Below are 19,371 nucleotides of genomic sequence, written 5' to 3'. Positions count from 1 at the left end.
ATTTTCTTGACCCTGAAACCACAGAAGTGCTTACTTTTTCTGCAAATGTTGCCTACTTATCTTCATTCTCTCCTGCAACAATTCTGCCTTCTCCTTCAACCACCACACTGATCAGCAGCCCCTCCCAACATATGAGGTGGAAAGCCAACGACAAAATTAAAACAAGTTGGCAAATGTACCTATATATACATATTTCATGTTAGCACAGTTATGCTTCAGAAATTATGGCAACAGCAATAGAATTCTGCTGCTGTGATCGTGGATAATCAAAGCAAGTGAAAAAAAAAGGCAGTGCTGAAATATTTTCAAAGGTATGAAAGTCTTTACTGTTGTGTAATTTAAATTTACTTGCCATCACTTGAAATTTCCTTTCGTCTGCGTGATTAGAATTTAAATGTTCCCAAAGTACATTAACAAATATAATTCCCGTTATATTGCAGATATACTGCAGCAACCTCCTCTTAATGCCGAACACTAACTAGGCTCCTTAATTCACTACAGAAAACACAAAGCACAATTAGTTAAAATGTTTTCAAATGAAGTCTTATTTGGGAATGACCCACAAGATGAACCAATACAGTACTTTCTACTCTACTTACACATACACACATACAACCACACATCACAAAGTTGTAGTAGTATTTTCTACAGCTGTAAATATGGGATGTTTGCATTATGGAGAGTGTTTTTAATGTTACAGTTTTCAGTTTGAGGCCAAATTTTGCACATTACACACCATGGTAATATACTGTTTATTTTCCATACAATCCTAGCAGTTCCCCTGAAATTACTTGAGGCACAGTGGATTGAGGAAACATTAACTGAATGGTAAATCTTAGCAACTCACTCAAAATGTTATACTTGACAACAGTAACAGAAGGACAGACCTTACAGCAATAAGGTAACAGTAACAGAAGGATGGACCTTGCAAGCCTTCTCATGCAATTTTGCATGAAAAAATTGTCTAAGTCACCATCCCAAATTCTTTACTTTTCAAATTCAAGTTATTTTTGATGAATAGAAATTATTGTTCCCTGAAGACAGAGTTCCAGAGCACATTAATGTCACATCAAAGATTTTATGCAGCCTGAGTAAATTGGATCTTAACTGGGAAGTAGTTGACAGAGTCAACCTGAAAGCCAGGTAAACATGAAGCTGCAACACCCTGCTGAAACACAACTATTTATTGTAGCATTGGTCAAGTTCAGTGTACTTTTCATGAGCAGCTTTAATTTTCCCCACCATACTGATCTTATCAGATGTGACAGGCAGAATCCTCTAAATAGCACAAATCTATAAAAATGACCTTTTATGTAACTGAATTCCAGAGAGCAGGGTTTAGTTTGTTAAGTCATGCTACCTTTTCATTACTCTTTGTCCATTCTTCTCCAATTGATTTGGTGGAAGGAGAAAATGAAAATTTAAAAAAATCAAATTCTGTATGTCTGTATAGGTTAGAGCTATTGTTACCTATCTGATTAAGCAATTTATTTTGCTACTAAAATTGCTAGTATGTTAACAGATAAATGTTAAGGAAGAAAGCAGATTTGTCTTCTTAATTGTATTGGTTCACTACAAAATGAAATAAAACCAACTCATGTTATGGTCTGTAAAGCCACAAATGTATTAAAATGGCAATCAAGTTCTGAAAAACTTTAGGGCTTAATTCCCAATTCCTAGAGCAACTCAGTCCCCTGTGTAACACACAATGCCCTGTTGATCATTTAATGTATAACCTTTAAACTTTCCCATTTCCCAAATAAGCTTCCTTACCACAGACTTCCACATTTTTTCTAATGCATATGGTTTGCTGCTTATTAGTTTTTGTAATGTTTCCACTAGTATGAAAGAAAGAAAAAAACCCCAGCAATCCAGGAGACAAAGTCTCATTTTATCTTACACTTGTCAAATATTAAGATTCTCCTAGCCTGTCAGATTTCCAAGCTTGTTCAATGTCTTTCATTTGTATCCAAAATTAATAAAGTCTACCCATGCTGTATGATTTTCCAGTTGCTCTGATTCTGATTATGCACAATAATTTGTAATTTAAATTCACAAAGATGTGCCAATGTAGCAACGTATTTATGTTGCCAGTTTTAAAGGCTTGGCCTTTTTGACTCTGATACCAAAGCCCTGTTCTTTCCGCCCACTATTAAGTTCCAGTAATGCTTGGACTGACCAATTACTGCTGGTAATTTGATTATGTACTCTCTTTCTTTTATTATTTACCCATTTAACTGAGGATTGATCAGAACAAAGAGACAATTAAATATACTGCAATAAAACCAGTATGAATAACAAGAGTAGGAACTGAAGACAAACCAGCAGTAGTTCAGAAACACAGAGATAGGACTGAAATCCTGTCTTTAACTACTCCTATTGTGTTTGGCCATGTTAGGGTTGCAAAGAAAAGGATATTAATTTCATATTCAGTAATTCAGAGAGCTCTATTTGCAAGCAAGGAGGAAGGAAAAAAGACAAAATCTGTGTCATGGTAAAATAAGTAACATTTGGCTCCTTATTTCCACCTTGACAATTTCTTGATTTCTTAAACAAAACATGATTATTAAACAGAAATTAATGGTTCAGTGCACAGTTCTAGGCATGCAGTATTGATAGACTCAAGGGGTCATTCTCAAAATTGACAGAAACATAATGACATTTTTAGAAATTCCACTGCAGGGCACCACAGTGAACCAATGGTAGGATTATTAAAAAAAAAAAAAAAAAAAGAGTAAAAAAAAAGCCACACAAAAAACCAACCATCCCCTCCTACCCCCCTCCCCACCCCAAAGTCAGCTACCTAGGCTCTAGCCCTCACTTTCTTTTAATCTAGACCTGCCAGGACAACAGTAACACTAAAAACTGACAATAGTTTATTATGAGAGTAACACTACTTCATTGGAAATCTGACCATTACAGGTAATTTAACATTTCTCCAAAAGTAAGTATTCAACTACATCCTAATTCCTGACGAATACAAAAAGCTGGCACATCTTTCTTAGAACAAAAGAAAATCATTAAGATCCTAAATGTATAACAGATAGAGACAAAAATGATAAATGGGCACCATGAATACAAAATGAATGCTAAGAAAAACGCTGAGGGAATGTAAAGTAGATATTCAAAGTAGAATAATCTCTAAGGAACATCCTTAGCACTCTTTCCTTTTATTATATAAGAGTACTATATGCATTGGTTGCAATGTATTGCAATCTTTTCACAACACACAACATCCAGTAAATCATGAAATAGACCTGAATTCCAGCCTGTTAATGCCTGAAACTTGTCCACAGCCTTGATCAATGCAAAATTCAAGACATATCAAGCACAGGATGTTCTCACAACTCCGAGACCATATTTGGATGGCCTTCCTATAAATGAAGCATGCAACATTCATCTTTATCACTTAAAATCTATGTCATTTCCTTAGATTGTGTTCACAGGCCAAATTTGATATGCACAGTCAAAATAAATGACAGTGCAAGTGCACAGGAGATATTTTTCCTTACCTCGTATTATTTGAATAGAACAGAATCAACACATCAAGCACAGGAATTCTAACACTAAGAAAATAGTCATATGTGTATCAGAATGTAATTCATGCAGAATGACCTGTTCTGTGGGAGTAGTAACAATATTTTCTGCAATGTGTATTTACAATATTGTGGGATTCTTGTAGAACCAAGCAAGAAGTCAAAAGGACCATTGTCATAAAAGTGGAAAGCAGAATGTTGAGGTATTTCAGCCAAAACCACCTGTATTTGTTTAGGAATTATCCTGGACACAACACCATCTGCAATGTAACCCTGCAGAACCTACATGGGCTCTAGCATAGGCTTTGCAATCAGAGGACAAAATATGAGGATGAAGTCAGCCTGAAAAAAAAAAAAAGCTGAGCACTCACCATATAAGCACCATAATGTCAGCCAAACAGTCTGACCACTCTAACAAGTAGGAAAGAGCAAACAGTAAGTATAAACAATTAAGTATTTCTCCTCTTTGCTTTAAGTTGGCCAAGAGGAGATTCAGGATGAGTTCACTACCAAATTTTCAACAGCACACATGGAAAGCCAAACCAAAAAATATTTTAGACAATAATCTTAACTGTGAAGAACACCAAAAGGCTCCAGTGGTTGTGATTTCAAGCCTGCCCTGAGATATTCCACCTATCTGATGTTTTCTGAGTGCTCAAAACACATAAAGAAGTCTCAGCTTCCACAGAAACACAGTGGATTTGTGGGAGACTCAGGCAGCACAAGGTTAGTTAAGGCTGATGGAAGAGGCAGATGGGAGCCCATTTCCCAAATCAGAAGAGGAGAGAGTGAGGCTCAGTGGGCTGGAGCTGGTGGGAGGTGGCCATCAGCCCACACTGAAGAAGGGATTGGAAGGACAGAATTTCCACCTTGCTCTGTCGCTAGCAGCCTGCAAATGACTCCAGCCTTGGGATCAAATGGTGGAGGAAACTGTGCAGACAGGAGAGAAAGGGGCCAGAGCCCTGCACTGCCACATCTGGGCTACCTCACCCTGATCTCTTTGCTTACCAGGTGCAGGGGAAGGAGGGCATGGAGACCACACTACACCCACCATATCGGGTATGTACAGGCTCTCCTTCCAGTACCATTTGGCAGCTTATTCCCATATTTCCGGTGCCTTACAGTATTGTTGCAGTATTGTATTCAGACTCTCATGAAAGAATCAAACATTATGCTTTGGATAAACTCCATCCCTTTGCCAAATGTTTTCCTCATTTAAGCCCTAATAAAAACATTTTGAATGATTACACTGAACCTAAACGGTGCTGAAGTCTTCCAAAAGTCTAGCAAGCTTCAAAGAACAAATAATAAAAATGCTGAAGAAAACAGTTGTTTTGTTAATATTCTATTTACACAGCTGGATCCTTATGAATTTTATCCATCTGTATATTTAGTAAGCAAGGCAAATTAATGCTTAGAATTGCCATTTCCTCAGTGAAAAACAAACCATTAAAATGAAAAGGCTCCCCCACAATCTGTCTCTCTCTGCCCCATTCCAGATAGACATGCTCACCTCCCCCGTAGCCATGAACCACGAAGTAACTGGAGAGGATTCTTCACAGACAGATGTAATTTATAACAAAGGCAGGAAAAGGCAACCCTAACACAGAGCTTGCTGCCCTTCCTATAAAGTTCACCTCCTTAGCAAGAAAAAGCAGAGAATAATTTGTTTGGTTTCTGTACTCAACTCCTTTTTCTTTTATTGTGAAAAGTTTCCATTGTCCTTTTATGTTTTGATTATTGAGTAAGTTTAGAGACTTGCCAAATAGCCCTAGATTGTTAACAGACCACCACTATTTAACTCTGAATGCTTTAACAAAATAAAGGCACAGTTCACATTAATATTCGATGCCCTCATTTTATTTATTATCTTTCCTTTGAAATGTAAACAATTTTCTTAGCTAAGGTTTATTAAATGTAAACCTAAGTAGCAATATAAGTTACCTCAAATACCAACCAGACATCTTATAAAACTTAGCTTTCTAATGAGTAACACTACATTTTGCTGAGCTTAGCATATTTATAGGAAATCAAAATAATGTTTTATGAATTAATATTCAAATACATCAGATTCAATATTCAGTAAAAATACTTTATGTTGTATCTTATGACAAGTTGTAAAATTCAAGGTGGAATTAGAAGACACAAACTTTCTAGCGCATTTTAAAAAGGAACTCTAAAGGATTGTAAAACTTGTCTGTTATTTAGACTTGGATTACATTTGTCCTCATAACATCAACTAAATGGATGAAAATTTATTAAAATGTATATTGATTATAAATCATCATGGTAAAGAAATGTCATGCTATTTATTTATATGAATAAGGTCAACATGTTATTCATAACATAAGGTCACAAGATGTATGAATTTGATACTTAAATATTCACCCGTGGGGATACATTCCCATGAAATATTACATCACTTGCCCATTCCACCGATACTTTTATGAATGCAATTTGATTTTCAAGATGAAGAAAAGCTGCAGATAAAGGTAAGGGGTACAAAACAGTTGTTAATTGTACTTTAAGGTCATGGATCTCTGTCAGTCAATTACCAAATATTATGCAGGAAATCTTGGAAACAGGGCAACTGCTCTGGAAAACCAGTCTCCAGTAAGTCAAACTGTACAGGCACCAAAATGGTACCTTCTGGCAAACAACTTTAAAAAGGGCAGCTAAATTTGAACCACGGAAATATAAACAAAATGTGGCACATTCTTGAATAACTCCTTGATGCCTGCTACTTTACATGGAAGAGTTTGACACTGAAAATAGCACTGTACTGCAGCAGACATAATGCATTGGGCTCAAAATAAAATGTGTCTCTACTTTTTTTCAGCAGATTCCTTTCAAGTTACGTTCTTTGAACTTCCTAAAGTTGAGTTATTGTGCGAATAACTTTCTGCCAATGTGCCAGCAGTGACCTACCTGGCTCTCACCAGCATATGTACAAAGCCCTTCCAATGGTTTGCCACATTAGCTGATAAAGAATCCTGTTCTCTAGATTCCTGTCTCCCCAAGCAAGCTGAGGACCCCTAGACTGTGTGGGTCTTGCTCCAGCAGAGCCAACTATGCTGTATGGCACCATGATGGAGCTGGGGCTCTGAAATCACCTTCAAAAGCACTGCTTTTGTGTCAGGGAGTTTAAACACAGACATGTAAGAATAGCAATCCTCTTAAGTGTTTATTTTTTTGTTTTAAACTGGAATTAAATCAAATTGCAAAATTCTCAGATTCTCCTATGAAACAAAATTACCGATCTTTGCTCAGCTCCAAGTACTTTTTTTCATGCTGGTCAAGTTAAACAAGTAGAATTTGCAAAGGGCATCAACAGAGTGAGGTATTCTGGAATACTAGAAAAGTAAAACAAAATTCATATCCTAATAGTCTGTCCTCAGCTACTTTGCTTAACCACTTAAAAACGCCTCCAAGTCAATACATTTCTGCCAATCTCAATGTCTTCTATTAAAATTTACATCTTGATTGATAACCATTTTTAAATGTGCTGTAGTCTTCTGATAGAGCACTTCATCATTTGGGTCATAGAACATTCTGATGAATAGCAGAAACAGGCTGTCATTAATGCACTGACTATCCTTCCAATCAAAGCCTACAATTCCTAGCTGACCTGCATTCCAGCAAATAAACAAGTCATTACTGCTCTTATCCCAACTATGTATGCTTACATACATTCAAACACATACACACAAACACACACACACACGATTCCATACATATGGAAATCAAACAACTTTCTAAATAAATAATTAAAAACTCATAGAGCACATCTGTGTATATATTAATTCCTGCATAGTTCCAGAATTGTTTTCCTGCCAAGAATTGAAGATTTTTTCCCCCTCTCTCTCTAACATCATACAGTCAAAAAATGTGATGCTTTGTCAGTTGTACAACTGAAGTAAATTGATCATGAGCCTCTATTTTTTTTCTCTAATATCTTTAGTTTTTCCTCCTCCAGGGCGCTGAGCAATGTGACCTCAGTCACTTCTCAGTTTAATTCTGTGTATGTGAATAGGTCCATTGAAATTAAAGCTCCCAATTTTTTAAGACTGGCTGGGTCAGAACCATGGTGCTCAGCACACTGAAGGCACAGCCCATGTCAGTTATTTGGCACTTGTCCTGCCTGAATTCTTTTCTTTCGTGACTTCACGCATGTTACTGAGTTAAGAAGCAGGCTTGTTTTGTATTTGATGTTTCCTAAGAAAATAATTTAAAAAACGTTTTGTTAATCATTATCTAAAGCCTTGTAAAAGTACTCAGCACTGGCTTATGAGTTCCACCAGCTCTCTGGAGCTCTCAGCAGCTCTTAGGGCAGAGCAGTTCAGCTACCAAAACTCAGGAATGCTAAAAGTTCATTAGAAGATCATCAGCATGTGACCTACATGGAAATTAACTGCTAAGCATCAGTGTAGCTCCCCTACTGACAAATGAGTATACCAACACAATCTTTGGAAAACAAAGGCTGTTTCTACTAGACAACAGATGCTTAAATATTTGAAGTAGCACTGCATACAATTCCAACAGACTCTACTTTTCATTCAGACTAATCACAAGTCCTTCAGGATCTCCGGTTACAGCCATAGCAAGCCTCAAGATCAAAGAGATGGATATCTGTGAATTTTGTCAAAAACCCACTGGCTCTCCAGCTGCTTACTTCAGTAATCTGGACTTGGGTATGGCACACTTCTGTAATGGACATCAAAAATTTCCCTTCAGACATCAAAAGATTGAGTACCAGTTTTAAACATCCACAATCAGAAAATAATGAACCTGCTCCTGAAGCTGTAGTTTTGATCTTCATAGCAGCAAAGGCTTGAGGAACATGTTTTGAAGGAAAAACTAAATAAGAGCATGGAAATTAAAGAGAAATGGAATGTAACACAACATCAATTAATCAAAGATACACAATGCCAGACTAATTTCATAGTAAATTAAATAAATAATTTTCTAGACAAAAGCAATGTGAGAGACATGATCAATTTATGAGCAGACAGGAATACCACACAGATGGGACTGAACACCCTTGAAGTCTATTCACTCTTGTATTCAATGACAAATTGGGAGGTGACATTGTGGGAACATCTTTTTTTTTAAAGCCCATAGTGCACTGGGAGTATCTCAGCTAGAAAATACAATAACAAAGGAGAACTAGAATAGCAGATGTACAATGAGATAGGCACACGATACAGGTATAAAACGCTTCTAGGACCTATCATGTAGGCTATTCCCAGCAGAGGAAAAGAAAGCACTATTGATATTTTACAAGGCCTTGCTTTTATCTCAGCAACAATATCATGTCAGTTTGGTCACTTATGTTCTAACAAAACTGATTTAAAGTGGAACAATTATAGAAGAAGGCCAACAGGATGACAAGAAGCTGGTGTGGATGTAAGCACACGTGTATCAAAGTCTACCTTTAAAGCAAAGATTAGAGAAGGCTGGCTTTTCTAGTCTAGCTGAATGAAGGCTGACAATAAGATTGCTGTCTCTTTATGCACTAGAAAAATAAACACTGGGGATGGAACGAGAGCTAAAGGTCAATACCAGCACAAATTGTCACAAGGACAAATGCACATAAGCTTGTCATAAATACACCCAGACCAGAAATTGAGGTTTTATAACAATAACAGAAACCAGGCATCAGGGCACTTCCTAACTGAAGAGCAAAGAAAAAAAAAGTTAACTTTTTAAACTGGAGTTTGACAGGTTTCTGAAGAGGATTATGAATGTTTCCCTAAGAGAAAGCAGCATGAGAGTTAACAATTGAAGACATCCCTTCCAGTCCTATGTTCTTCTTGATGTCTTTGCCATGGTGATATTTAGAAAACAAAGCTACAAACATCAACTCACTGGTTTTTAGGCACTAAAAATATCTGAAACCTCCAGGCTTTGAAAAGCACTCCATTAGCTGGGGAATGAATTTCTGTAGTGTGAAGTGAACTGATATGCTTATGGAAATATTCTGGTTTCATACATCTCTAAAATGCAGTTCTCAAGAAGTCATGGATCAAATTCATTTAAACAATGATTGATTAACCAATCTAAATATGCAACACCTAATGAGGATTACGTATCAAAGTCAAGTCCCAGATTTTAGGGCTTTTGCCATCAGAAGAACACAAAGCTTTATTAGCTTTCAAAAAGCATATTCTTCCTATCCATCTCCTTAAATTCAAACAAAGAAGGGATTTTGTTAAAACTTAAAAAAACCCCCAACCCATAACTGGATAAGGACCAGGCACAGCCCAAATGCTTAATGCTTCAGAAAGTAGGGAGTACATAGAACAAAAGCATTAATGGAAACCAGTTTGGAACTCTAAGTACAGAGGATGATATCTAGTGACTGCTATAATACTGAATCTGCACTGCCATTAAATTTAATCTTTGATATTTTTATTGCAACCTGACCCACTATGACATCTCTAAAGAAAATTACATTGTACACTACTATTTCAAGAAGTCAAACTTAGCTAGTCATCTGGCCCATAAAATAGCAGATTACTCCATCAGGCTGGCTAAAGCAACTAGGAATAAAACTAGATTTACCAACCACATTATTTTTATTAGGAAATGTTTCAAAGCAGACATAATCCCAAAAGACCTTAGCCTTATACCATCCAAAAATACAAAACAGAGAGGAGCAAAAACCATGAACTGCAGTATAAGGTACAATTTGTAAATGAGAGAAAAAAAATTGCCAGATATTGTGTAATATCCTATCAAAGCAAAATATATTAACTAAATGTAGAAATAGAGAAGAATTAACTTCTACACAATTCATGTATTAACAATTTAAACCTTTGTTCTAAGATCTGACGTGTTAATAAGAATTGCTCCATTGACTCCCTGAACATCAATATTTAGTCTGTACTCCTTTTGCTTTCCTTGAAATTGCAAGCCAATATAGGTGTACTAAATCACAGCTTGAGAGCAAAATGTCCAGAACACGCAGGAGGGGAAAAACCAGTGTCTTTAACAGCAATATTCCTGAAGAACTCTGATATGGTAGCACTGCTTGCATTTTATTTTGGATCACAGCCACAGAACAGCTAAAGCAGAGCTTCTTCTGTAATCATTCTAAATGGGGGGAACTGCTCATAATAGTAACAGGAAAAAAAAGCAATGAATTTACTTGGCAATCTTAACACTTCTCAGCAATTCCTTGTACCGTCATGTTTTCTAACAGGTATTCATGCATACATAATATATAGGTCTTTGTAGATCTGAAATGAAGGAGAAGTAAGGGATTTGATAGCTAGAAAGGCAAGTTTTAAATTTTAAATACTGTCAAAGTAGGTTAGAAGTGTGATGTGTGTTTTATCATCTAACCAAGCATTCATGTCTTTCTGTTTTAACCTTTTTTTTCCTAGGCAATATGATCACCGTAGGCAGTTTGAGGTTTAAAGGCTTTAGCCCATGCAAAAAAAAGATATATATATATATATATATTTAAATTAGCCTGGCATTTTTAATCTTTTTTTAAGACTTGAACACTGTCTGTGTTTTACAGAGGTGGCTTTATTATGCTAGCTGCATCAAATGCAGAATATTAATCAGACTGTGAAGCTCCACTAATTATGTGCTACATTTAAATAACTTAGATTTTGTTAAGTGGCACAACCACAGATATTGTATGCATAATCTGAGTTTTGAGTAATTTCCCTTTTCTTGTCTGATTTCATTCTACACAGGAAATGACAGGGTCATTTGAAAGTAACTGCAGTGAAAGATCAAAAAGGAAACTTGATTGAGAACACTGTATAATTGCCTGTGCTAGAGAAAAAAAAATTCCAATGACTTTACAACCCATCGCTATAAGATTTCTTTGGAAAACACACACTGTGGTTTCCCTAAAAGGATATCCATTACAACACTGAGTACAGCTTTTATTTGTTGTAGCTGTATCTCTTTCAAAGCAGCAGATCTTCTCCTGAGGGTGCTGGGCTTTTATTCCGTAGGTAATTTTTTCGGTGCACATACTCGCTGAGCTAAAGCCATTTCAGTGGAAGCAAATCAATTCTGTTGAAGCAAGTCATTTCACTGACTTGTCTCAAAGTGTTCATTTGCAAAAGGAGATAATGCTGTAATTAAGCTCTTGGAACACTGCAGTTCTTGTTATTTGGGCAAATCTGGCCATTACAATTTAGAGTGTCCTGTTCTACGAGAACAGGCTTTTATTGCTGGAGCTAAAGGAAAACTTCTTAGACGTTAGTTGCACTCAGCTTAGAGTCAGGATCAGATCCAGCTTTGGGCTGTGGTGTGTCTGCAAGGGCATTTTTTTTTTTAGTAAGACACTGGTCTACATAACAGGACAGCAGCCAAACTTTCAGCACATGGATTTCCCAGTTGATCTCCCATTCCCTGGGCAGATGCACTGCAGAGCAAGTGACCCCAGGTGTGTCCCTGCCACAGCCACACACACCAAACCACGGCAGCCCAAAAAACTGTTCATCTAAGGGACTGCAAAATAGAAGTAATGATCTCTTTTATGCATAAGAATTACTTAATAAAACAAAGTTACAGCAAAAGAACTTGAAGTCTATGCTGAGTTCACCTCTCCTCACATTTTAACACATAAAGCAAGTGCAAATAATGCCATAAATTTGTATGTGCAGCTTCAATACCTTAAACTTTTACTTATTGAAGAACAATGCATCACCCTATCAAAATGAACTCTAACAGAATATAAGTATTGATTTTCTTGGGTGTTGGAGTGTAGTTGGACAAATTAAAAGCTCTCTGCCATGTAGCTCAGAATACAAAACAGATGGATTGAAGTGGAGTGGCACCATAGGTAAGAGAAGGCCATAAAGGAGTTACAGTTAAAGATTGTCATGCAGGGCTTTGTGACAGTTGTAGCTGCAGACAGCACTTGTTGCTTGGATGGATCATCACTGAAGTCATTCCCTGAAATCCACTCATACCATTGCCCACAGGTGCTGGTACCCTCAGCAGAGGTGGTGCTCCCCCAGAGTCTGCCCAGGGCAACCCCCGTCCTGTGGCTGGGACTGCACATGGTGATCTCACCCACCCAGAAAGGAGACTTCAGAAAACCCAAACACATTTCCTTAAAGCTAGTCTGAAACCTTCTAAGATTCATGATTCAAGTTTACACAAGAATTACTTAATCAAAACCCCATTAAAATCGATTTTACCAATTAAGAAGTGCTAACCACCCACTGATCCGATTACCTAACACAAAACCCCCACCCTAACATTGTAACGCTGAAGTTCTGCTCCACCTTTGTACTGACAGTTTTGTCACCAATTTCATCACAGTTGGAATTTTAACCCACCTTGCAAATGACAAGAATAATTTCCAAATATTTGTATCCAGTTCAAGAAAAGCAATTTTATAATATGGCTACTTAAAAGCAACATGGAAAGCAATTATCTCACATCACCAGAGTCAAAATACCAGCTGAAAGTGTAAAGGAATTTTTCCAGTCCGCTAATTTTAACTTCACTGTGTACTGATAAGCTAAAATATAAGTACCATCAAAAATAATACACTACTGTGCCCCTCTGGGCCATCAGTTGGTTCCTAACAAAAATTTTAAATGGAAATTTTTAATGTATAATAACAAATATCCTCAAAAAGCTAAAGGAAGGTTTATTGATTAATTGAACCTGTCCATTTGATTAAAGGCCATGTTTTGCATCAACACATTCTTATGTAGTTTTTCACATGTAAGTTAGAACACATCACAAAGCTCATTGTGATGCCAACTCACTATTGTTAACTGAATTATTTCAAAATGCTCAGTTTGTAGCTTGTTTCTTTCTTTCTAGTCGGTATAATTAACTCTTGGTGGCTACAGAAGCATGTACAGAACTCTGTACATGCACATGCACACATGTCTATGAGGGCTGTGGTCAGACTAGCGTGGCACAGAGCATTTTCTGATTTTGATTGCTGATTTTAAAGCAGAGTCAGACTCACATTGCTAATTCAAATTACATGCATCAACTTACAAATACCTGCACAAAAGTGTTCCTGATTTAACACAACTAACGACTTAACCAAGCAATGCATTTACACTTTTTTGAGATCCCAAATTAATTTTGAATATGAGGATCAAAACATCTTAACTTGCACTCTTTAATCAGCCGTTTTACTTTAGTAATGCAGGGATGTTGACATGAAGTTGCTTTGAGCAATATAAAACATATGCCATGGTGCACTCGTTAAGGAACTCTGCATAATGAGTTCCATCTATATAAATGACTCACCTCATTACTTAGCACAAGATCTTCTCTACGAACGTGGAAGAGGTATTCAAATGCTTTATAGTATTGGAATAAGCTGAAAAACAACATAAAATAGACTATCAGAACTGTAAGTTTTTGGAAAGGTAGCAATATTACAAGTTTTCTTAAACCAAGAGGTACCCTCCAGCATGGTAACAGTCCAAATTTTAAAAAGAAACAGTTGTTTAACTTCAAAAACAACAAGCAGCATATTCAGCTTGCAGGATTTATTATCAGATGGCTGTAGAAAATACAGCATGATACTTAAAAATACATCCACTTAGTCCTTATGAAATTGAACTCCGAGAAGACAAAGTTCTCCTCTGAAAAAAGTAATTCCTGAAACACTTATCACCAGGATACTTATGCCTTTATTATCAGCAATAGCAGACAAGTAGGAAACAAAGCCAAATCAGCTTTCAGATTCTGGGATGGGCTGCCAGTACAGGGAGAAAGTTTGGTCTTGGAACACCAAAACAATAAAGAATAGAAGTATTTATTCTCTCAAGGTCACTTTGCAAAATCAGCGTAGTATTTCCTCAAAGAAAAACTAAAAAACTAGATTAACACACAGCAGTTTTGTGTACTACAACAAAAGCAACTTTAAATAGACTTTGTCAATGGACTAAATATTCCTTCCTTAAACACGTATGGCTTTCCATTTCACATGTTTCAAATAATTTTGTTTCCTTTTCTAGTGATCAATGATACAGCATTTGTTTAACCAAAAGTTTTGTTTGTCATAGTCTGTTACAATTAGTTCTTCTCTTACAATCATGATACAGAACTCCTGGCTTCTGTCACATCATTTTGACATATGATTTAAAATGTTGCTCTGTGATTTCATACCAAGTCCAGGCTGAAGAATGATTCCAAGAATTTATTGCTGTCCTGTCCGCCGTATGCATGAAAGGCACAGCAATATTTGCAGGGAACCTCTGTAACTGGTTCCTGTGCTTTCTGCCTAGGGACAGAACCCAGGTTCTTTTCTTGGGACCCCCATCAGTTGGGTCAGCAATACCTTTGGCTTGGTACTGGCAAGGCCCACGTAAGAAGTCTGGCTGCCATAAGCTAGAGGCTGCCTTCCCCCAAACCCAAAGCACACAGGCAATTAATTAAGTTCTTACAGTATTTGCAATTTCATTTAAGTACATTTTTATTGCAGCACTTCACCAAAGAATTCCTGACATGTTTCAGTGGAAACACAGAAATTATGTTTAAAGAGAGTTCAGGACTTAACCTGGAAATGACTCACACTGATTTATGTAAATATGCGTCCCCTTTCATACACATCTGTAATTTCGTAAAATTCTAACAGGGATTATTTGAAAAAAGACAAAAAATATTTTATGAACATCATAGATACACAGGAAATAAGACATATATCATTCCAAGTGGATTGGCAGAAATTAATATTTCAAATTTTTTCTCTTATCCTAGTGTTTTTGAAATAAGCCAGATTTGCAGCACCTAAAAGTCAGGTCTTTTCTTTCCCCTCCCCTACAAATGTGTTATGATATTCTTCATGGACATATAATTTAAAATATATACCCAAATGTATAAGTAATTATTTCTGGCATTTCTGAATTTTATGTCTTTATTTTTAAAAATATCTCTATTCAACCTGGCACCCCTAATCCTGTATGAAGGAAAAAATTTCTCCATTTAATGGTCTTGAAATCAAATGACATAAATCAGACATCAGCATTTATTTAGAAAAACAGTGTCATTTTCTTTCTTCTATCAGGCATTATACAAAATGCCCCTTTTTGTTTCAATTTGCTGTGAACAATTTAAAAATTCCATACCAGTGTTTCTAGCAATTACCCAGAAATAATTTTACTTGTGTAAGTAATATTGTTAATAATAGCCCTCTTATGATGTCATATGAGAATCTGAAGGTGATTAACAATGACATATTTCCCCAGCTCCACTGCTTCCTGAAAAGAAAATGTCAGGAGCTACATTGATGTGTGTTTGCCCAAGGAGACAAGATAAAAAGATGATAACTGTCACCTTCCACCAAACCTGAAGGTGTCATTATAGTTGCTGTACAGTTTGTGCCAATGGGGCTAAGCATTTGTCCCTGTTTCCATTATAAATCCCATGGGTTTACAGCTCATCTGTAAAAATGTGATCTGAACTACAACATGTCACACTATCTTGAGTAGAAAAAAATCTACAGGCTTATCATTTAAAATTAAACAAGAAAAGAAATGTATTGAACTAATACATTAATTTGAATTGTAATAAAACTCAAACTATTTCTGAGTTAATAAAGTTTAAAATACACCCATTTAAGTGTGCCAATTCCATTCTTATTTAGAAAAAAATCCAGTAACTGAAATAATGGATGGCATAAACTGGACACATATGATACATTTCACTGTATGTGTGTACATCCATGGCATCGCCACAGCACCCATTTGTAATATATTAAGCAGTTTGGACATAGAACCCATATCTGGTGGCCAAAATACCATTCTGCTGCAAAAGTTTTGCAGCTTGATTGTATTTCTGCCCAGCTAATACTTTGGTTCAAAGTAGGATGGAGCACCTAATCTCTTGGATGAAATTCTTCCGACTGTGAAGGAATTACTTCATGGACAAGATATCTCTCAATGGATAATTTACACAAGAATTATAGATGTGCTATTTGGAATGAACATTTGTTCCATATAAATACACAAAAGACAGACAGGAAGGCAGAAGTAAAAGGAGTTGAGACATCTTAAATGCCAAGTTTCCTTTTAGTTTAGGGTTAGTACTTGGCAGGACATTATTTTGCCTGACTACAGAAATTTGAGATTTAAAGAGATGTTCCCATTTCTTATGAGAAGAATCTTAAGTGTTTTATAGTTTCCATGAGAAAGAAACAAAAGAGAAAAAATCAGAGAGTAGGAGAAAGAGACATATTTTATAGCCCGATCGTAAGAGAAATTACCTGCAATGGGTTAAAATCCCCCTTTAAATCCAAGTACTCTAAACTGGAAGGCTAATGGCTACCCTAGTATTTTGCCTTCCCTCAAGAGAAAATACTTTTCTGCATTCAGGAAAACACTCTAAAACCTCCCACCTTGCTGTGTTACACTTTTCCTACAGAAAAGTCAGAAAATTCCCAGCAAATCTAGATACGGATCAGCCATGACCTTACTCAATTTTTATGTCCATCTGCCACAAATCCCTCCATCCCCACTTGGGTCAGAAAATGGGCTGAAGGGCTACAGCTGCAGTACAGTGGATGAGCATATACTACAGGAGTAACTTATCCATTTTCCATCTCCTTGCCCCTGACACTGATGAACAGCTTGAGAACCATTGTGTCCATCATGTGCTGCAAACAGGGGTATGTCAGTGCAGCCACTGCCTGAACCACAGCAGTGCAGTGGAAATGGGGTGTACACATGGCTATACAGTCACAACTTTATACAGGGCCATTACTGGTGCTAGCAGACTCAGTCTTTTTCTCAAATAAATAACAAATGTACAGCTGTTTGCATCTCTTTCTGTGTCTCTGTTTAAAAGCTGAGACCTGCCACAAAACCTTTTCACATACATACTGGAGTTTTTCTGATTTTGAAATGCAACATTTTTATGACTCCTATATGACCAGAACCTCTATTCTGTAAGTACAAAACTTTAAATCACTTCAGTCCACAATAACTGTCAAGGCTATACAAATACTTAGAGTAACAGAATCAAGATAAGATCTAAATAAGATAAATAAGATCTACAATTTTATTCAGATGGAATCTAAAAGTAGCTCTTAAAAGCAAAACAAGATTATTGCCCATGCATCACTTTGTTTTCTTTTAGCAAATCAAACAAAACCCTAAAGGAATATTTTCAGCATAATCTTATATTTTTATAAACTTCCAGTCCAAATTTATTTTTTGGACTTTCACATCTGAGGCCAGATCTTTACTGCTCCTTGCATATTTTTCTTTTTCATTATTTAAAGTTTGGTGTTTGCAGTATGTTGGCACAGTAGGAAGATATCCAGTAAAATAAGAGCAAAATACTACTAGTATAAGTAGTATAAATATAATAATAATTTTAAAATTGTTCATGTTGTTGTTCTTATTATTGCTGCTATTTTATCAGTAATTTTCTCACTATATTAGATTAATGAAATAAAAACAGATTCTGTAGAAATAAATACCTGGAAAACAAGAAATCAATGATTGCTTTGCCTTGGTCAACGCTGAATAAATTCACGTCACCTCCTTCTTCTGACTCAGTTTCTCTTATTCCAGTCACTGCTTTTTCAAGTTCTTTTACGTTGTCTCCCAAGGTCATACGTCTGACTGCAAAGTAATCCCAAAGAACAAAAACCATGTATAAACATGACAAGGTGGGATGGGAGTTTTTGGTCCATTTTAATTATAAGACTTCTTGAGGTTTTAGTTATGACCTACCACTTAAAAGCCAACAGCAGTCAAATGCTTCTATTGCCATTGTTCTCATCCCTGAAGTGTCCATTAAAATTCCACTAAAAAACCACCACTCTGCCTTCACAATGGAAGGATCACAATAATGGGTGTTCAAGATACTACAGCTTCACCTCTTACCTGTGCTGAGAGAACCACAGGCAGAATAACATGCAAATTTGAGAGGCAGGGTATATTTTTCTTTAAAATAGACTACTTCTTATGAATTGTAAAAGATTATTCTTCTGACCATGCCCCTTGCAACATGAGCCATTAATACAGGAACAGATATTAAAAAGGGCGAAGAATATTTTAAAGTGTTTACAGTCATAATAGATTAAACATGAATATGCATAAGATCCTGCATGCATCATCAAACTTGGAGACATTTTTGCATCCTTCCAAACCAGATAATTACTTTACATTTTTACCCTGGAAATCAAAACCAAATGCCACAACAGGTTGGAATTAGAATTTAAATTCTGTTTGATAACTGTCCTTACAAAGAGGACAATCTGAAACGTATCAGTGCTTGCTGAACCCATAAAAAAAAAGGATTCATCTTTATGATTTGCACACAGTGTCTGCCATCACTAGTACCATGGGAAGTTAAAAATAAAAAAGCTTCAAATACAATTTATTCTTTTCTTTTATGTCTAAAAAAATCTACAGAAAAAATGGGGAAATATCCACCAGTGGTGAAATAGATTTATTTTCCTCATTGTTTTATGTCTCTACTGATACACTCCTTGGGTTTTTTGTACAGAAAGCAAATTAAAATACTTAGAAGATTTCTTTACTTTTATAGTTTTGCCCTTTAGTGGTACAGTAATCAAAGGCTTGAAAATTCTACCTCACTTTTCAGTAAGAGAGGCAGCACAATATAAATAACTGTATGGGAATGGACAAGAAAGAAACACAGAGAATGCAAAGGAAACAGAAGCCATAGAAAATGAGGAAAAGCAACAGAACCAGAAATATCACCCTTTGTAGGGAAGTGAAGGCACATAACAGATCACCCAGGCCCTGAGTCTGTTGCCAACTCATCCAAATTTTCTTTCCTCTGCACACCTGATTTTTAGTCCCAACCACCTGTCTCAGGACTCAGGCAGCACTTGTGTGAGGTAAGGAGTACT

At 36.3% G+C, this 19,371-nt stretch overlaps 1 protein-coding gene across 1 annotated transcript in view; it reads right to left on the bottom strand.

The window, feature by feature from the left end:
• Positions 1 to 19,371, bottom strand: part of CABCOCO1 (ciliary associated calcium binding coiled-coil 1) — a 50,945-nt gene that overhangs the window by 19,825 nt on the left and 11,749 nt on the right. The window contains exons 4-5 of the mRNA XM_054277343.1: positions 17,968 to 18,112; positions 13,788 to 13,860 (exon numbers count right to left, since the gene is read on the bottom strand). Coding sequence (XP_054133318.1) covers positions 13,788 to 13,860; positions 17,968 to 18,112 — 218 coding nt within the window. The remainder of the gene's footprint in view (positions 1 to 13,787; positions 13,861 to 17,967; positions 18,113 to 19,371) is intronic.

Source organism: Melozone crissalis, unplaced genomic scaffold (genome assembly GCF_028551555.1).
Source record: "Melozone crissalis strain CALT ecotype California unplaced genomic scaffold, PUWL_Pcris_2 ptg000019l_1, whole genome shotgun sequence".
Classification (NCBI taxonomy): domain Eukaryota; kingdom Metazoa; phylum Chordata; class Aves; order Passeriformes; family Passerellidae; genus Melozone; species Melozone crissalis.
Note: the sequence above shows the minus strand (reverse complement) of the source record. Positions and strands in the feature narration are given on the sequence as shown.